The 21064-nt window shown below is 37.8% G+C and overlaps 1 protein-coding gene across 23 annotated transcripts in view; it reads left to right on the top strand.

The window, feature by feature from the left end:
- LOC139597438 (dystonin-like) overlaps positions 1–21064 on the top strand; it is a 291384-nt gene that overhangs the window by 109720 nt on the left and 160600 nt on the right. For all 23 annotated transcript variants that reach the window (XM_071442832.1, XM_071442802.1, XM_071442793.1 and 20 more), the window contains 2 exons: positions 942–1019; positions 3094–3186. In XM_071442832.1, the coding sequence (XP_071298933.1) occupies positions 942–1019; positions 3094–3186 (171 nt within the window). The remainder of the gene's footprint in view (positions 1–941; positions 1020–3093; positions 3187–21064) is intronic.

The raw sequence follows: 21064 nt of genomic DNA, 5'->3' as shown, positions 1-21064 counted from the left end.
AGGGGAAAAAAGGCAGTTGAGGAAGGCTTGGGCTTATCTGTGTGTTTCACAGTGGTTGTCTGAGGAAATGCTCATATTCATGGCTGATCCCTAGCAATTATAGTCTGCTTCAGTTTATTGCTGTGAAAGTTTGTGAAAAATCTGAAATAAGGAAGATTAGAAGGACTTGGATGTGATGTTGATGGTATAAATTTAACTGCTTTCCCATGCTGATCTGTGACAGCTAAGTATGCGTTTTCTGTGTGATTTGATTCTTCTTCTGGGTGATTTGACACTAACTGCATGCAGTTTTGCCATGTTTCCATTAACACACCACTCATTTTTATTTTACAATTTCTTTTTGATAGGTCTGACTTTGTTTGAGGGGAGTGGCTTGTTAGTTTTTTTCATGCTTTAAAGTTTTCTACCCAAGTCAAGAGTTTAAACTTACACTCTAGGACTGTTTGTGTTATATTATTCTGTTTGGAGGAAGATACTGTCTTTATTAGATGCTTTAAATAAATATGTATAGATATCATAATCATTATGCAATCATACCATTAAGCCATGAAGTTCCATACAGAGGTAAGCTTTTCCATCACAGAATCTACCAGAACAATATAAAGGTCCATGACATTACTTTTGTTTTGTTTTGCTTAATACACTGTAAATATTTTATAATAATGTTTAGTTTCTGTAGGTAATAGCCCTCTTGGCCTTAATAGTACTTTACAGGGAACAGCCTGCATGGATCAAAGTTGCAGCTGGGGACCACTCTTGCCATCCACTGTACTAAAAAATAACTACAGTTAAAATAAAAAGCTAAAGCACACTTTTCCACCAAAGGTATTGACTTCATTAAAGCTGTAGTGCTTCAAATGTTCTACATGGTATATTTAAATCAGACTGTTTGTTCTTATATCTGATGAGAAAATCTCACAAGCACTCTTTTCCACTTGTAGCCCCGAGAAAAAGGTCGGATGCGTTTTCACAGACTGCAGAACGTCCAAATTGCACTTGACTATTTGAAAAAGCGCCAGGTATGATGAAAACAATAATAAAAAAAAAAGAATTAATGACATTTTTGTCACCTATAGCTGATAAATAACAAATTTGTCCTGCTTTGTCTCTTTTGCATGTTGTCTAATAACTGCCTCTGTAGGCTCAGTTTTATGTCATGCTTGAGATGGTTAAGAGAGATGTGGGAAAGGCAGTCTTACACCACTCTTTCCTGAGCAATAACAACACATTCCATGTGCTATATGCTATTAAAGAGGAGAAAATTATAGGTGACATCCTAAGGAGTTGGTGATAGTAAATTTAACTGTCTTTCATGCTGCCCAGACACTAGCTGGTATACAGTTTTGTTCATAATCCAATTTTTAGTGCAAAATGCCAATTCAAATATATTAGAATGTTGTATAGAAGTTCCTTGTTTTAATTGTATTAGTTTTGGGAAAACTTTCTCAAATTTTGATCCTGATAAAAGCAAAACTGGTCTTTTCAGACAAATTAGAGATGTCAGAGCCACCTGGACACTGTGGAAGATTCAGGCTTAATTTCACTTGTATCTCCTTTTAGCCAGACACTTGAAATCCACATTGTTACATTTCCACTACTGTGGATTTCTCTGTACTTTTCAATATCTTTTAAATGCTCACAGAAGCTTGATTTCTCCCTTTTCCAAAGGGAAAATAAAGGGATTTCTCCCTTTATCCAAAACATGGAAGGAAAAACTGTTCCTCCTTAAACATCACATCCCAATGAAAATCTACTCTCTGACTGGTTGATTTAAAAAAAAAAAAGAAATTGTTTTTGCTACTTCAGAAGTTTGAGAGAATATGAGGTAGCAAACCATAAACAGATACTTAGTTTTGTTATGAAACCAGACATTGTTTTGCATTTTGAAATTTCAAACCTGCCTTTCGGGTCACTGAATGGAATGTGTACACTGAGAACAAAATCCTCCTTTGCTGAGTTCAAAGCAAAGGGCTTTGGTCTTGGCAAATTGTCAGTGGGGCTTGCTTGATTAAAATTTCAGCCCTCTAGTAGGTGTTTCTAAACTGTATTTAGGAGTTAACTGGCTCAGGTTGACTGTGTAACCTCCAAGTAAATGCTTTATTGTGATTATAAGGCAGAGAGAGCCTCTATATTGATAATTTTGAAGCCTGACTTAAGAAATGAACAAACAACAAACTGGAATACACTGTCTTTCTTGCAGAGAGTGGGGTTTGGCACTTTTTTTCTCTCCAAACAGTAAAGATTATGTCTGCAGATCAAAAGAAGGACATACCTTTGCTTGTTCAGTTGATAACAGGACATATGTTGAAAAGCATGTGCATGAAACTTTACTAATGTAAGCATAAAATGCCCTTTAGCTGAGTCATCTTTAACTGCTAGGTTCTATGGATGCATAATACTATGAGAGAAATGAAATTTATTAATAAAATTAGAGAAAAGACCAGAATTATTGGGCTCACTCTGGGTGTGAATTTCTGGGAGTGTAATATCAGCAGCTCTTGTTTTAATCCTATTAAGCATTTGTTTATAGCACTATGAATGAGTACAGCATCAGAAACTATAATAATTATTGTATTTTTAAGCCATTGTTTACTTAAATGTGATACTAAATTCCTAGTTTTATCAAGCCAGACCTGTGTTTTAGCAGGCCAGTTCTCCTGCTGCTGAATCCTTGTTTAAGTACAGGGAAGTGTGGGGTGGAAGAATGGCAGTGATAACTTCCAGTGTCAGCACTGCCCTGGGACTGATACAGCAGCTACAGATCATTATATTCATGTTATCCTGCCCTCCTCTGTTGTGCCTTCCCCTTTTGACAAGAGCTGAGGCAAAGGGTATTTGGCATGGGGAGCAGATCTGCCAGCCTAGTGACAGCTGAGGAATGTCCTCATCCCGGTGTGAGTGGGAGAGGGCAATTCCTGGCAGGCCACTTACAGGCAGAATGCAATTCCTTTCTGCTTTTGAGAATTAAAAAACCCAGCAGAGTAGGCTCAGGAAGTGAGTAGTGCATCCTTTATAGTCATGCCTGTGTAATGCAGTATGTATTTGTGGCGTATTTATTTCAATTTTGCCTGTATTTTCTTTCTATGATGGCAGGTGAAACTGGTTAACATCAGAAATGATGATATAACAGATGGGAATCCCAAATTGACTTTGGGGTTGATATGGACCATAATTTTGCACTTTCAGGTAAGCCTAGTTTTGCTTGACTATATGTTTTTGGTCAGTTTCTTGCCCAGTTGTGAGGAATGTTGACATAGACAGGACTCCGTAGATTTTATCTCTTCTCTAATGTGTTTCTAAAGGTTTGGATATTGTATCTTATTTTATGATGTAAGCTGAATCTCAAGATTTTATTTGCTAATTTCCTGTCTGTGGAGTGAGAGTAAAAAAAGCTTCAGTTTTGAACATCATTAAAGGCAGTAATTGATGTATTCCTTCCAGTATTTGGACATATCCTTCTAGTTTTATTCTACAGACTTTTTTTTATTAGTATTAAAATATATTGAAAAATTTTGAATATTTTTTTCCTTCAGGATCTGCTGCTATGAGTATTTTAGCAAGCTGTACTCTCAGCCTCTTCTAGTAGTTCCTCCCGTGTCAGCATTTGTTTCTAGCCCCAGTGATGGTGGCATGGGTCACACTAGGTGGCACTCTGGTTGTTGTACACTGGTGGGATTGTGTACAGTATAATGCAGCCTTACAGTGTGTGGTGTTAAATTGCTCCTCAAAAGGAGGCTTGCATAATGGCCCTGGCTGTAGATGATGTAATTCAGATGACAGATAATTCCCATTTAGTGACTGCAGCATTGTTAGCGATGAACTCCCTGCTGTGCAGGCATTTTAAATGATCAGAAATTTGCAAGATCACACACAAAAAACATAGTTCACTTAGGAGTATTCTACACTGGAATTATGACTGAGAAAACATTTCTTTAAAAAGCCAGGAAGGCTGCTAGGATCTAATGTGCCCTTCTGCAAATCCTATTGTGGAGCAAAGATATGAATAGGGTCAGTGGTACCTGGCTTTAAACAGGGTGCACATCTTAGCCCAGACAAGCACACAGAATAAAGGAGAAACCTCTAGCAAGGACCTGGAGCTCCTTCAGCTCTCCTTGTCAAGTCAATCTTTGCTCCCACATGGTTATACAGAGAAGAAAAGGATAGGTTTAAATATATTTAAGCATGACCTAGAAAATTAGGTTGTGATTGAAGGTTGCTCTATTTTAAGAAACAAAGATTATTAACAACTTACTAATAGAAGCTGTTAGTGGAAGTTAAACCTTTACTTGATGTGTATTTTATGTTTCTGAACCTGATTATTAGGCTTTTGCAGAATGAAATTGTTAGTTTTTCTCATTAGGTGAAGCACAGGACATCTGGCACAATTTTAGGTGCTCGTAAAAAGTCATGAATATTAGTGCTGCCAGTTGTAAAAAATGGATGAAAAGGAAAACCAATTTATATAAATTACCTTATTTAGGTGAAGTGCTGTGGCAAGGATTTTCCCCTGTAAGGTAGTGAGCTCCATATGAAATATGTTGAAGCATTTAGATTGTAGCTAAAACACACTTCACTATGTCCTAACCCAAATAACTACCAACTAAATATCTGTAAGTACAATTCAGATCTTGTAGATCTGTCAGAGTAGAGTATTTCAGTTGGAGGGGAGCTACAATGCTCATCTAGTGTAACTGCCTGACCAATTCAGGCCTGACTGGAAGTTCAAGCATGTTGCTTAGGGCATTTTCCACATGCATCTTGAACACTGACAGGCTTGGGGCATCCACCACCTGTCTAGGAAGCCTGTTCCAATGTCTGACCACCCTCAAGGAAGAGAAATGCTTCCTGATGTCCAATCTAAACCTCCTCAGCACAGTTTTGAAGTATTTCCATGTGTCCAGTGACTGAATACCAGGGAGAAAAGAATCAGAATGGTTTGGGTTGGAAGGGGGCCTTGAAAATTACCTCATTCCATCCCCCCTTCTGGGGGTGGGGACACCTTCAACTAGACCAGATTGCTCAGAACCCCATCCAGCCTGGCCACGAGCACTCCCAGGAATTGGGGCATCCTAACATCTTCCCTGGGATCTGTTCCATGATCTTCCCAGGCACAGAGGAGAGGCTGACAGGTTGATAGTTCCCAACATTGTCTTTTCTTCCATTTCTAAAGATGGGTTCCCTTTTAAAGAGCTCAACACCTCCCTCCAGTTCCCCACAGAGCAGTGAGGTCACTCTTCAGCCTCCCTTTCTCCAAACTAGACAAACTCCCAAGTCCTCAGGCGCTCCACTTAGAACAGGCTTTCCATCCCTGCCACCAGCTTTGTTGCCCTTCTCTGGACATACTCAAGGACCTTCATACCCTTCTTAAACTGTGGAGACCAGAACTGCACCCAGCTCTCAGAGTGAGGCTGCACCAACACTGAGTACAGCAGGATAATTGCCTCTCTGTACTGGCTGTTTGGGCTGTGTTTGATGCCCCCTAGTATGGGGTCTGCCATCTTGATGACCTTCTTTTTCCAAATAATGTCTTTAAAAATTGGTGAAAAAGTAATTTTGAGGATGACTACTGGTGCTTGACTAAATATTAAGCCTCTTTAATAAAAATGAACTGAAGAATGGGATATGTAAAAAAATATATTCTTTTTGTTAGTAATGGCTGTAGTAAACCTACATTGAGTGCAGAAGGGATTTGTAAAGTGATGTAAGACATATGCCCTGTACTAGTCTGTGCTGCCATGACATTTCCTGCATGACATTCCCTGCTATTTCTCTTTAATATGGCGATTCAGTGTCTTTGTCACTTGCATATGGCCCCTTTGGGTTCAGAATGTGAAGTCCAGAAGAATGTACATACTTAGACCTCAAGTTGTTTTTTTTTCTTTCACTTATATTTAAAATGAAGGAAAAATCTGAACAGAAAAGTGGAGTCTTCACCAAGGGATAAAGCTTTGTGATAATAACTGTGTTTATGCATGGAGTAGTCCCATACTTACGGGAAAGTTGTGATTAGATTCAGTTTGTAGACACCTAAATCCTTGTGCTTATGGGGAGGTATGTTCTTATGGAATTGTCTAAATTGTGCCTTTAATATGATAATCAGATGGATAGAGATTTAGTTTATACTAGTACAGCCTAGACAGTGAATCAACTAACTAGCTACTAGAGGTTCACTTCACTCAACTAAACATAAACATCTGTGTTGTTGGAGATTTATGAGACACCCATGTGAGTATGAGAAGCATGACCTGGGTCTTCTGGGAAACCCAGCCTCATCTAGGAAGAGACAATCAGGTAGGATAAACTGCTTCTTAAATGGTGGAAAGCATGTTTAGCAATGGATTTGAGGCCTGGAGGACTAGGCAATACAGAGGGTGAGGCTGATGGAGTAATTCAGATCACCTGAAGGAGCTGCCTAGAGCACCTATGGAGCTATTCACTTGTCCAGCATAGTTGCTGTGTGTGTTCTGAGATGACACTTCATAACCAGTAGCATTTGCAGTGGGAAGCAGGTTTCCTTAGGTGCTGTGGTGTAAATGCTGTCTCCATATGGATATCTCAGGTATTTCAAAGTGTCTCAAATATTCTAGATGGTCAATTGACTTTCTTATCTCTCTGCTTCAGGGTGTGAATCATTGCTATTGATTGAACCACTAGTACAGGGCTTTTGATTCAGTCTCCTGAAGACAGGTGCCATTTGGTGATACCTGAGGTATCCTGGAGTATGCAGGACATATGTGTGGAGTTCTCCCTGTGAGAAACTCATGATCTTCTGGACCTACAGCTGGAGGCCAGTTGGGATATTGCAGGATATCTCAAAGAGCTCCAGAACCCCATGCTGAGGGAACTGAATCCTGCCCCCACTGCATCAAGTGATCTCTTCAAAACCTAGCCAGTGTGTAAATATGAATATCTAGACACTTAAGTGGGGGTCGTTTAAACTGAATTACTCCTTAATTTTCCCATCATTTGCAGAAGTAGTTAATTTCTCAGTGAGCAGAAACAGCTCTTTGCTATGTGATGTTACTGGCTCAGCTACACATCAGTTATGTGTATTCTAATAACACTGCAATCTGGGAAGTAGTCAAGAGGCCAGAGATTGTTTTTTTGTGGCTTATTGTTTCTCTGAGTCATGGTCCTTATCTGGAGGGTATTATTTACTTAAAATAGAAAATCCCTCTGATTATTGGAATGAATTTAGGAATGATTTAGGGGAAAGACATGATAAAAAAAAAGATAATACACATTTGAGGATTATGTTTCTCTTGCATCTGAATTATGTCTAGAGATGGTTATGGCTTTGGGAATTGGTATGCATAACTGGACAAATATAAATGTTACAGCACTGACTTCTGCAGCTGCACAAGTCCAGAAAGTATTCATTCTTCTGTGTCCCAAGTAATTATATAAGAGTTACTGAAAAGCTGGAATGGGAAATCTGGTGGATTACTAAACTGAGTATGTAAGAAAATAATTTGTTCTGTGGGTATTGAAAAACCCCAATGCATCTATGTTGCTAGGATTTATGCAAGCTTTCAATGTACGTATTTCACATGCTTTTAATAGTAGGTGGCTTAGTTTAAATTCAGTTTCATAATGTAATAACTGTTATTTTAAAATAAGTTATTTTCCTGGCACCTGTAGAACATGCTAAATCAGATTATAGTATTTTGTATAATCATAGGCTGTATGTATAAATATACAAATTAATACTTTAATGGACTCCTTCAACATCCAATACATTTTCACTGACTACATTGGAGATGAGCAACTATAAATGAAAGCAGTATTTGTCCTCAGAAAATCATCACAATTTTAGTAAGATTTAAATTCTGTGTAAACTGGTGATCATTTCTTTTCAAACCACTGCAAGCATTCTTTAAAAAATGTTAAATGTTTAAAATCACTTGCAGTTCGTTGAAAAAAGCATGCTGAAGCAAAGAAAAACTTTGAACTTCCATCTAGCTAAAAGTAGGCCTTTTTGAACTCAGACCTTAAAAAATTTCAGAAAGTTCTAAGTAATGACTCAATAGACATCTTCTATTTCAATTTCATCATCATTTTTCAACTCAGGAACTGCCATTAAACACTTTCCCTTCCACTCTTCCCTGCTCTTTGCTGTCAGACCTCTGCAGGATGCTGCTTTCAAGGTTGTGGTCAGTGATGATTCTGTCCAGATGTACAACAGTACCACCCAGCCCTCTCCAGCCAGATGGGCACTTACTTTCTCTCAGGCCTCCTTTGACACACGTAACCTCTTTACATTTCTCTTGCTAGCCAGCAAATACTTTTTTTTTGCTGCTGACTCTCCATAAACCTTTAAGAAAAAATCACTTTTGATTAGTCTGGCCTCAAGCAGTGTACAGACTCCTCATTTGGTCCAGCATCAGCAGCTAAACTCTTACCAGTGTTGGTGAAAAGGTGAGACAGGTGGGTTTGAAAGGCTGTGGCCTTCATGCAGGGTGGCCAAAGGAGGAGGCAGCTCAGCTGTGGTACCCCACTTCAGTCAACGATGTGCAGGAGACAGAGGGATGTCCCTGGTAGGGTCACCATTGAGTAGACATGTTGCCTGTTTTCTTGAGGTGGCCATGAGAGATCAGGAGCGCTGGCTCTGGCCTTCAGTCCTCTTCTCCTGGCTACCATTCCTGGTGCTGCTCGAGCTGTGTGCCCTTGTCGTCCAAGGATTGAAATTTACTCTGCCCCTGCTTTAAAATAACCAGAACAGTTCAAGGTCTGATCTTCTTAAAGATTTAAAAATGGAACTATGTGGCCAGTTGTCCCGCCTGTGACTGTATGTGATGATAGGATAAAGTGTATTCCATGTGGTAGCTGCATTGTCTTGTCATTAGCCACTGCAGCAGCATTGCCTGTCCTTCAGCAGTTTTTAGGGTGTACTCTTGTAATATTTTATTTCTCAGATGAACTCCTAGTTGTTTCTTCTGGGATTCTTTAGTGATTTATTAAAAAAATAGTGAAATTCCTAGGTCTTAGGTAAGAAAATGGGTGTGGAATTCTTGACATTTCTGGGACTCATGTGAATCACATCAAGGGTGAGAGAAGCATGAAATCTCTGTCCTTAATGCCATGAAGCCATCAATGAGGAGAAAATTCCTCTTTTTGTTACCCATCTCACTGGATATAAAATCTCTCCTGTTGGTGGTTATTATTTTGAATATTTCAGGTAGTTGAATATCTCTTTCAGAGTTTGAGGAGTGGTTGCCAGTACAGCTCAAACAGCTCCAAACCTTTTGTTTGTGCTGGCAAGCCTTTATTTTTATCCTTGTTTTCTATCTTGTGCTACTTTAATTTTCACTTTCTATTTGGCTTATGTTTATCTCTCTGTTATTCTGCATGTGACCATAGGGCTGTGCAACAAAATGCTTGCTGGTTATCTGGTATGCTGTTTTAGTGCCGTGAAATGACACGTCCCATTTGTGCTAAACGCTCCATTACTTCTGCTGTGTTGTATAAACACACGAAAAAGAGGGGAAAGGGATCTTTGATCCAGATCTAAAAAACATTACTAGTAGGATTTTGATAAAGGATACCTGGCATGGTTTGATTACCAAAGTAGAATAATTTCTCCTGTACAATAATTGCTAACTATATGAGACAAATAATAAAGCATAAATTTGCAGTGTACATAGGGCTAATGGTATCATAATTTTGCAGACTTAGAAATACACAAATATTCAACAACATTGCCCTTTTAATGTGTTATGCACCTGTTCCATGTTAAGAAATTACTACATTTCCCAGTCACAGACATGCTTGACAAATTATAGAAATCTGTGGTTAAGTGCAAACCCATACAAATCTGCATGAGCTATTTCATGTTTCAGTGTTAGTCATTTGTTTTCCATGTCTTAATCTTAACCTCTTGTTTGTGATTAAGCAGCCTGTAAGACAGGTCAAATTGCACACAAGTGTTGGTCTAATCCTTTATTCATGTTGTACTTAGGGGTTTTCATGCCAGAAAAAGTTGGTTGTTAATCTCCCCATAAAACTTTGCAGCCTCGGTGGGTATAAATTTGTATCTTTTACGTGTTTTGTTTAAAAAAATACCAACAAAACCCAACAGAAAACCCCAGTATCAAGATAAAGAAACACAACAATCCCTGGTGGTTGCTTTAACAGCTTTGATCACCTGGATCTCTGCCTTAAACCAGTGCTGAGCTTCCATTCAGGTCTGATCAGATTAGTCAGATGTCCAAGACAAAGCCCTTGGTGTGGTCATCACTGAGTTGTGGTGGTTCTCACAGGCTTCAGTGGTAAACTATTTTAATGCTTTGGAATATCATCTATCTATGCTCTAGCTGTCAGGTTTTTGAAGAACTTTAATTTTCCCTCTTCTGAACCTCCAGTGTAGTCCTGTTAACTCTGTCTCTTTCCTTGCTGAGACCAAAGTTATGACTTGATAGAATTTAGTTAGCTGAGAGTGGCATTTTTTTTTCTTTAGTTACTAGCACTTTCATTTATCGTCTTCACTTTTTTTGCTTAGGGTTTTTATAAAAAAAACACCAACAACTGATATAAATGCAATATATCAATTCTGTTGTCCTTGACCTTTTCTTTGGTTCAAGAGTGACTTAGAAAGTAAAAGTAACTATAAGTTATGATTTGGTTCTCGGAAAAAAAATAAAATAAAAAGAAACAGCAGAAAGAATTGGTAATAGAGAGCTGATAGCCTTCTCAGGAACAGCTGGTAAGTATTGTTAAGTCTCAGAAATACCTACATCTAGAAAGATAAAAAGGCATAAAGGTTACTAATTATCTGCAGAGGTATATTTGGAATGCATTTATTCCTAGATAATATTTAGAAATGGATAAATTATAGAGCTACCATATTCTGATATGCTGTGATGGATGGGACCCTTCAGGATCATCAAGTCAAACTCCTAACCCTGCACAGGACACCCCAAGAATCACCACGTGCCCAAGAGCATTGTCCAAACACTTCTTCAACTCTGTCAGGCTGGTACTTTGATCACTGCCCTGGGGAGCTGTTCCAGTGCCCAACCACCCTCTGGGTAAAAAATCTTATCCTAAACCTAATCCTCTCCTGACTCAGCTTCAGGCCATTCCCTCAGTTCCTGTCACTGTCACCACAGAGCAGAGATCAGTGTCTGTCCCTCCTCCTCCCCTCACAAGGAGCTGTAACTGCAGTGAGGTCTCCCCTCAGTCCCCTCCAGGCTGAACAGACCAAGTGACCTCAGCTGCCCCTCACAAGGCTTCCCCTGCAGACCCTTCACCGTCCTTGTGGCTCTCTCCTAGGACTAGCTGCAGTTATACTGGGTGCATTCGAGTAGATTGACCTGGAATATGCAGAAGTAGGGTAGGATTGTTGGAAACACTGATCTTGTAACCAGTCCTTTAGATCTGATTCTTATATTTCTGCTGTCTCTCTTTTTTTTTTTATTTTTTTTTAATTCTACTTCAGTGGCTCGTGATTTTTGAAAAATTGAGTTACTCTTAAGAAAAATAATCAAAATTTAAAGTATGAATGAAAGAGGATGTGCAAGATCAGGGACTCTGTAAATTACTGACTGCATTACAAAATGTAATTGTCAGCTGTAAAATAACAATAATGTGTTTCTTCTGACCTATCTTGATTAGATATTATTTTACATTTTTGTGACAGTGTGCCACTAAATCTACAGGAAATTAGGCATAACAGTGTACTTTAGGAACATTTTCTGTTTGAAAGGAGGTGGTATCATGATGACTGTTGAAGAGATGTAAGCAGTTTAAAAGAAATACATTCTCCACACTCCAGTTAAGCTCAGTAATGCAATCTAATAGAATACTGTTTAGAAATCTTGATACCCACATGTATTAATTTAAAAATGTACATGCACTGAAAATTTAAATTTGCAGTATTTCTAGGGAAATTCTCTCCTCCTGTGAAATTTATGGAGGAAGAATAACATTAGCAGTATATTAGTGGTAGGTGACATTAATACATTTTGAATTAGAGAGCATGAAGATTTGCAGTTCTCCATTCAAATGCTGGAAACTTGTCTTTAATATTTTACATAGTTTCTGCTTTATCAAGATAATATTTTTAATAGATATCTTGAGACCATTATACTATGATCTCTTTAAACATATATTATTACTAGGCATCTTGTTGTTAAACCAGAAACTGTATCTGTGTGAAATGAAATCAGCCTTGGCCCATTGCACTGTAAAGTCCTTAATCATCTTTTCTGATGAGAGAGAAGAAAAAGAAGTATATATTTAGGTAAAAAAACTTCTTTTTTTTTTTTTTGTACAAACACAGGGATGTCATTTAGAAAGATATATTTTTTAATGTGTTTTTCTGTTAACCCATGTCAGACCCATGTGGAAGTGTTCTTTAAATCAGTAGGTCCTCTGGTCTTACCTAAAAGTCACTTTTCTAAAGTAATTTTTCTAAACAGACTTGGATACAACTTTTTCATTGTGAGTAAAGGGATCAAATGTCACAAGTGCACCTGTATGTTGAGCATGCTACAAATGAAGATACAAATTGAGTCTAGGAAAGAGTTTAATCATAGAACAAATGTCTACTTTGAAAAGAAACACGTTGGCATTGTACCTGTACATAGCTGCCCATCTGTCACAGTATTCTGTGGTGTTACAGTATAAAATTTTCTGAGCCTTACTGTCACCTTTTACCCCAGTGCCTTGAGAGTAATCATCAGTGAGCAACTATATCCTTAGAAATTCTTTAGAGGCTCATCCTAGGTCTTTGCTGTATTATTCATTCTGGATCCTGTCAGTAAAATGTGGAATACTTCAGTGGAACTGGCCTCTGGGGATAAAGTCTTTGGGTCTCATTATTGCAATTCCTTTTCAAATAAGCAAGGGAAAGTCAATGGTAACACCTGATAATGCCTGGCAAGTCATTCTGTAGTTATTTCTCAGCATGAGGAACCATACATATCTGTCCTTGGGACGTGTGCTGGTTTTAGTAGATTTCACATATACATGACAAAAACAAAGAGGAAAGCTAAAAAGATTTTTCCAAACAAGGTATACTAGAGGTTAGACTTGCTTGCATTTTAAAAGTGTCTATTTCTACTTAGTTTTAGGTATAGTTAGATGCTTCTTGGTTCGTATATTCAGAGCGACACAGAAATGCCTTACAGGAGCATGGGAGGAGGATAAAACTCAATTTTTGTAAACAGTAAACTTAAGGTCTGTTTTCTAGATAGATTGGCTTTTATGATTTGTTTCACTTTTATCTGCCAGAAGGTTTAACTCTGCTGCAAAGTTTCAGCTCCAGTACACAGTGTCACTGCCCTGAGCAAGCTGTTGTGCTTTTATGATGGCAGTGAAGCAGCAGGTTATTTATAGCTGACAAATCAGTGAAAAGTCACATTAGCTGCTCTGAAAACTCCACATACAAATAAAAACTTGACCCTCAGCAAGCTCTTAGAGCAATTTCAGATCCTTTAGTTTAATCTTTCCTTTTGTGGATCATTGGGTAGGTAATAAAAGCATATGAGTGCAATACAGATCTGCTGACTAAACCCCTGCTATTTACTTGCTGCTTACTTTTGAATTTGGAGTGTAGCTAATAGTTTCAAAGGTTGCTACATATTTTTCCACTTTATCTTGCTCAAGTTACTAAGTGAAACAGGAAGTTAAAATGCATGTGAGAAATTTCTATTGCTCATAACTGCTATGTCATCTCTGTGAAAGGCAATCAGCATTACAGCCCAACGCTGGAACAGTGATGTTTATTTAAGAGGATTGGTGGCCAGAAATAAGCCACAGTGTCTAATCAGACACAGGCCCTGCCTGGGCAGCGAGCCACAGCGTTTATTGCGTGTGCATTTCTCATAAGCAAAATGGCTACGTACCGAGGCGGGTGCAAGTGAAGTCTGGAAGAAATTACAGTGGAAACAGCAGTTCTTAACTTTCTGAGGCGGATTTAAGTTTATTTAAATGTATGGGAATGAATGAAACTGTGTGGCTGTGAGTTTCAGACAGCCAAATGGGGAATGTCTGTGGATGTGTGAGGGCTGAGAAGGAAGAACAGTGTTTAGATCCTGCCAAAGCTCCCTTAAGTCCAGATAAACATTCCCCTGGAAGAAAATATTTCAGAAGAAAAAGGAGAAAGAAATCAACTGAGGTGGGATCAGATTCAGTGCATGTTAAAGAAAATGAAGAAAAAAGACAGTGTGAAGTGGAGATTGCAGAAAACACCGAGATTCATCCCAAGAGTGTGGGACTGGCCGACTTCCTCCCCGGGAGAGTGACAGTGGCTGGTAATGCTCTGCCTGTGAGTACAGACCTTTCACTTGATATTGCTAAAGCAAAAGTTTTCTTGGGCGAAGAAAAGAGTGATTCTCTTTGTGGGGAGAGCTTTCATGGTGATAATCAGGGGCTCGCCAAGTCTGATGAAACAGACACACAGTTAAAGGAACAAGACAAGAGCAATTCAGAGAAACACTGTGCATGGAAAAGGAAATGTTCACAGGATGATAACAGGAGAGAATTAGCATTCCTGAAGGAGTCCAGTGGTCTTTGTTATAGAAAAGGAACTACTTTGGATTCTGCTCTCCACATTTTAGGCAGACAGCATGAAGAAGCAGAGTTAAACGTAACTTCTTGCAGAGTCATTGAAAATGTTCCAAAATGTGAAAAGTTGTATCATTTTCTTTCTCAAAGTATAAGTGATCCGTTACTTGAACAAAAAAGGTTTTATCCTGATGCTGTACTTTCCCATTTGCCAAAAGAAAAGGCATTATTTATCATTGCACCAAACAGGAGCAAGGTAAATATTTTGATACAGTGCATTATTTTTGAAAGTTAGCTTAGGATAAGTATTTGAACAGTAATTTTTGTATTACAAAAATATCTTCACGACACTGTGTATGAACCTTTTACCATGTTATGATATTTGCTATGCTATGGATATTTGTAGGACAGAACATATCACTTGATCTTTTTCAAAGGTTCTGTAATAACTCTGTACTTTAGGACTATTGCTATATTCTTGTCCTATTTTTCTCTCTGTAGTTTGATCTGCTTCCCAATTTAGGGAAGAGATTTTCATGTTAAAATGTTGCTAGAAGGTGGAGTGAGTGCATTTTAGAGACCTCATTCAGTATCTGTGAATTTCAAAATACCTGTAAATTTCAGAAGTATCTGTAAATCAGTAGCAGTAAATTTTCTTACCACCTCTTCATGGTCTTGTAATTCCTTTGGGTTTTGTGTCAAGGAAAGGAATATTTCTAATTCTCTTCAGTTATGACCAGTAGGAACTGAAGAATGATAGAGCTATGAAGGCAGCTTGAAATAGAACAAGTGAACATTAATCCTGTTAATAGCACTCTACACTTCTTTTAAAGGATCTTTCCTCCCAAACTGTCTAGATGAGCTATTAATATTAGTTATTAAAATTCCATCTTCCTCTGAGGGTAGGATTATTTTTTTTTTACAATAAAAAAAAACCAAAATACAATCTTAGTTGCAGAATATCTGAAGGAAAGTAAAGTTTTGGTAACCATGCTTACCAATTCAATCCATATTTCTAGTTTTGTCCCACCCATCTTTGGGATAACTGAAGTCTGTACATGTGAGTCAAATGCTGATACCAGGATCTGGTCCAAAATGGATCCCCCATGCTCAATGGGGACATCTGAGCTTTCAGTTGAGTGAGCAGAGGGAATGGGCATATGCCAAAGGCATTCTTTCCAGCAAAGAGCTACCTAAATGTCTTTTACTTATGTAATTTACTTTTCTAACAGGAATCAAACAATACTTTGTCTGAGCTTAGTTTTTTAAACATAGATAACACACCCATTACACCACACAGTTCACAATAGTACAAATAACCTCCTAATACACACAGAGATCTTTGCCCTCCTAATCTTAGCTGGAATTCAGGAACAGCTTAGGAATGTTCTTTGATTTGTATAAAACATCACTGCTGAGTAAGAGGGTATGAGGTTTGTTCAGCTAAGCATGGCTGCTTTTTCCTGAATAATGAAAGTAATGCCACTTCTAATGCTGCTGCACTAATTACTCCAATCAGGTCTATACCTCTTGTTACCACAGAGCAAAGGAGAAAAAAGAAGATTTGTGCTGAGCAACTACATCAACTGATATTGAGAAAACATTTCAGGAATATGAAACTACTGACACATCAGGCTAAATGCCTCAGTTGCTAAAATCAGTTCAGTTCTCTTTCTCAACCCAAGTTTCTCAGTATAAGTAATTTTAAGAACACCAAGGTTTGACCTCTAAACAAAACCAGGAAAAACTAGATTTCAGACTTTAATTACTGTACAAACTCATAACCAATTTCCTTCTGATTGTTTTTGAGAGCTAAAAAAGCATTTTAATGTCTTATATTTGTCTTTTTTATACTAAGCAAAGCTGGCATTTATGAGAGCTTGCAAAGGTCCTGTTGATGGCCTGAGCTGGCACAAAAAGTTTGCAGTTAGCAATCTCAGCTTTACTATTTTCTTTACTATAATTACAGAGATCAGCAGCCTTCCCTTACCTTGTCAACCTACCTGTGCTGTAATGTACTCTCAGCTTACACAGTGCCTCAGCTGTGGCACAATTGAAGGCATGTTGACTTTTCAAACTGAGAAGCAGACACCAGAGCAAACTCATTGGTACAGTTGGATAATTTGCACTGTAACAGAGATATGACATTTTACCCTCTGAAACAGTATGGCCCCCTCTACTGAAATATATCCTTTGAGTTTCTTGCTGTGGCATGGTTTCTTATGCATGTAAAAAATTATGATTTTGTGTTCAAGTATGAGCTGCTTCATTACCTCTGTTTTCCTGATTACAGAGCTCAGCTTAGAGGGATCTGCTGAAGTTTTGCTCTTGGTTACTCATTACTAACTTTGAGAGAAAAGTTTCTTACTTTCTGCTGAAGCCTAACAAGCATTTCTCAGATCACAGTGTGGCCAGGAAGAGAGATAATACACCACCAGAATCATGCAACTCTAGCTCCTTATATATATACTTTTGTGCAGTTTAGTGCATTATGTCAAGTTTAGTCTTGCTTCAAAACATTTAGAATTGGATGGAATCAGAGGGTAGACTTCTTACTATCTGTATGAGTCTTGCTCTTCTTCTCTTTGTGGTGTGAAAATGAACCACAGAAATCCAGCAGCATTGTTGATCTCTTGGAAAAATCTTCTTCAGTCTGCTCTGCTCTTTGGGCTCCAAACTGCATCACTAAAATCAGTGCAAGGAAAGAGCTTGAGGCTTTTTGGTGTTTGGATTTTGTATACTGTGTGATGCAGGGGCAATTTACAGGCTGAGAAAAAGCATGTGCAGTAGCAGAAGTGAACATGTTTTCCCAGTTATAAGCAAGACAGAGTATTTAGTGCCAGTTAAGACTTTGATCCTGAAATAGAAGGGCTGCATAGAGAATTACCTTATTGCTTTTTCTTGCATAACTTTTAATTCACAGGCTTTGAGATAATTTGGAGAACTGTATCCCTGGCAAACAACTGCTCAAACTCATGCAAATGCTGTAATTCGTTCTTTCCACGCTTAAGGAACAAATGTGCTCTATTTAAGCAGTTTATAGTGACCAAATGATAGGCTTGTGGGATACAAAAGGTTCACACAAACTTTGCTTGGAAGGACTAAATTTTATGAGTAGAAGATTTGATTTCCCCTTAATTTATTTTCTGTTCTATCATTCTTAGTTTAATAGTTCTTCTGTTTTTCTCCTATGGGAAATGATGTTAGAAATATTGATGATAATGCATAGTTGGTGGATAAGTATCTCTACTGTCCTTATGGGATTATCAAAGGAAAGATGGGATCTCTCCCTTTCTCTTAGGCCTTATTTTGTTGTGGTGGTATTTTACTTGTTAAGTAGTTTTAACTTAATAGGGCACCTTGCAAACTAGAGCCCATATTTGTAGGTGTAATTAAATATAACCATTTGACTCACCATTTCACTTAGAGTATTTCTAATTTTAAAATACTATTTCAATGTTTATTTAAAAGTCTATTTAAAAAGAAAGTTTAAAAAGTTTATTTAAAAGTTTATTTAAATATTTTAAATGTTTATTTAAAAATTGTTTTGCTTTCTAGCATTGGTGTTTGTATTTTTCCCTTACGTAGATCCAGCAGATACAATGGCCTGTGATAGGTATCTGAAGGACTGCATTCACAACTTGGGATTTTGGGGTTACTTGAAATGTTAGCCTTGAAAGCTGAAATACTTTATTCAGAGAACAGAAGTGCTCAGGCTGTTTCAGGTGTCAGGCTGATGTTAATGTTCCTTAACCTGTAGTGAAATGGGCTACCTCTATGAGTGAAAAGCCTTTTCCTTACTCTTCAGATAGCTAGCTAGCATGTTTGGAAGATTTTGGATCAAAAACCTGTTGATCTTCATGTAATAAATGGAATTAATGTTTTAGCCATCCAAAATTTCAACTGAGCTTCCCTAATAGTCATGTTCAGAGTAAAAATTCTCCTTGTGTTTCTGTCCATGACTAAAGTGTTGTTTATATCTAACACCAGATACTAGTACAGTCTTCAGAAGTTACCTTGATGTTTGAAATGACTTGTTTCCAGAGGAATCTAACGTGCACTCAAACATGCTGTGTTTGCACTCTCTGCAGTCTGAAGTGCACAGATCCATCCCTGCTCAATTAACCGTGAAGGAGGCTGAGGGTTTGAACTCAGCAGTAAGGAAGGGCCATTAGCAAATTGCATTGTTAGCTTGCTCATGCTAGAGTATATTAAAAAAACCTGATAATTAAGGATTATAATACATAATAATTAACAGAGGACTTTCTGAAAATTACAGACAAAAAATATAGGTTTGGGTTTGTTGGGTTTTGGTTTTTTTTTTTTTTTTGCTAGACATCTGGCACTTGGGGATGACATCATCTCTTTCAGAAACTTTGTCCAGATAAGCAGTATATGGTTGACTTCATTTACATTATGATCTGGTTGTTCTGTGATGAATAGAAACTAAAGCTACTGAAAAAACATTTAGTTTGCTTTCTTGCTTTGAAATCCCAAACAATAAAGCTAACCCACAGAAAAATCTTGTATTACAGCTGAGTTCCCTAGATTTTTACAAGAAAACTTTCAGAGTGATTACAAGTTGGTCTTTTGCCACATTGTATTTTCTGTTTTCTTTACAGACACGACTCATCCCGTGTGTATTTCATTCAGGAAATAGTCTTTGCAGGATTTTGATACCTAGAAAGTTACAAATGATCACAGTTCTCTAATGTGTTTTGAACAAAAAAAAAAAAAAAAAGTTTTTTTTCCCCCTTCTGTTTTATCTTAAAAATGTGCTGAAGCTGGAGACAATAGGATGCAAAAAATGCTGTCAGGTTATTTAGGGGCTAGGTGAACAGTTAAAATTGTTTTGCTTTCTAGATTGGTGTTTGTATTTTTCCCTTACATAGATCCAGCAGATACAATGGCCTGTGATAGGTATCTGAAGGACTGCATTCACAACTTGGGATTTTGGGGTTACTTGAATAGAAAGAAATGTTTTGTTTTTTTTTTTTTCTTACATTAAGTTTATTTATAATTTACTGTATGGGTGTAAATGCTCATCATTCTCTGAAAGTATGAGAGATGGTAAAGCAGAAATTGCAGTGAGCTCCATTGCCCTGACATCTCTAAGGGTCTTCCTCTAGTTCCCTGCTTCCCAGTGCTTCCCACCACCTTGTCTTAGGCCATGACATAGCAATATCAGTAGACAAGCTATACATCATTATTTACACTGTGATTTTGTGGCTCTAATGTGAGAAAACCCCATAATTTCCAGCCTAGCCTGTTGGAATTCCCCCGGTCAGAGCCCAGACAGAAGATATCTTTGTGTGCAGAGATTCTGAGGTTGGGAGAAGTTGTTATGACCATCCCATCTGACCTCATGGGTGTAGCTGCCTGGTTTATGCTGGAACAGGATTGCTGGAATTGGCACAGCTCAATTTACAGCTCTTCTGCATCAAACTCAAGTACCCAGAGCTGTTGGTGGGCAGAGCTGCCCTGAGCTGTGGCCTCAGGCTGGCTCTGGAGCCAGAGCACCCCTGTGTCTCTGCAGTGCTGGGTGTGGGAGCAGCCTCCTCCAGGGGGGCTCATTGAGGTGCCTGCTGTCTATTCACAAGCTGTGGCATTGCCTCAAGCCCTCTTGCCTCTGCCCAAGCAGCTCTGCTGCTTTTTGTAATGGCTGAGCTACATATTCAGGTTGTTATACAGTGCCTTGTGGTACAGGGGTTCCTATGTAGTTCATAATAACACCTTATATTGTCTCTTGTTAGGATAAGTGGTAAAAGGCAGTCACTGAGAAAAATGAAAACATGCCATAGTACTTCTTTTGTCAAGGCACATCTTATTTTTCTTCCATTTTAGAGTTTACCTTTACATTGAGTACAATTTCTGTAATATGAGGTACAAACAATACATGTGCAAATTAGGGAAAAGTCTGCTTTATATTTATGCTGTAGTAGTTTTCCAAGGAAACTGACTGAACTTCATTAAGGGATGATCTAAGGTACCATAAAGTAGTATTTGGATGTAAAATTCCCAATACTTTCCTGCTTTCCCTGATAAGGAGTTGATAATCCTTAGATAATACAGTTGAAAACTGAACCTTCTTGATCAGACAAAATTTCTATTTATAATCCTTCAGTCTTTTAGTCCTAAAATTAAAATTCCTAAAATACTTCTCAGACAATTTTGTCTTAAAACTGTTATCAGTTTTCACTCAGAATGACTGTTTTGTCACTGAATTTCAGGACATGTACTATAAATCAATTTTTTTCAAGAGAGGAATTTCATAGCTATGAATAATATAAATATGGTTATTGTATGACTATATACATATAAAACATATTGCAATTTATATATACTTATATAGCATTTTTACATAATTGGTGTCATACATAAAAATAGATTGTATTATCAGCATAAATAAGCAGTTAAGTATTTTGCATTATGCCATAATTATATTGTACCCAGAAATTAAGAGACTGAGAACTGGCTAACTGAAGAAAACTGAATTTTGTATTTCACATTGAAAATACTAAGAGTGCATAAGGATAAGACATGAGAGAATATTAAT

The sequence above is a fragment of the Agelaius tricolor genome, unplaced genomic scaffold, assembly GCF_023055355.1.
Source record: "Agelaius tricolor isolate 1412-34295 unplaced genomic scaffold, bAgeTri1.0.p SCAF_1, whole genome shotgun sequence".
Classification (NCBI taxonomy): Eukaryota; Metazoa; Chordata; class Aves; order Passeriformes; family Icteridae; genus Agelaius; species Agelaius tricolor.
This window is presented reverse-complemented; position numbering and strand designations above follow the sequence as displayed.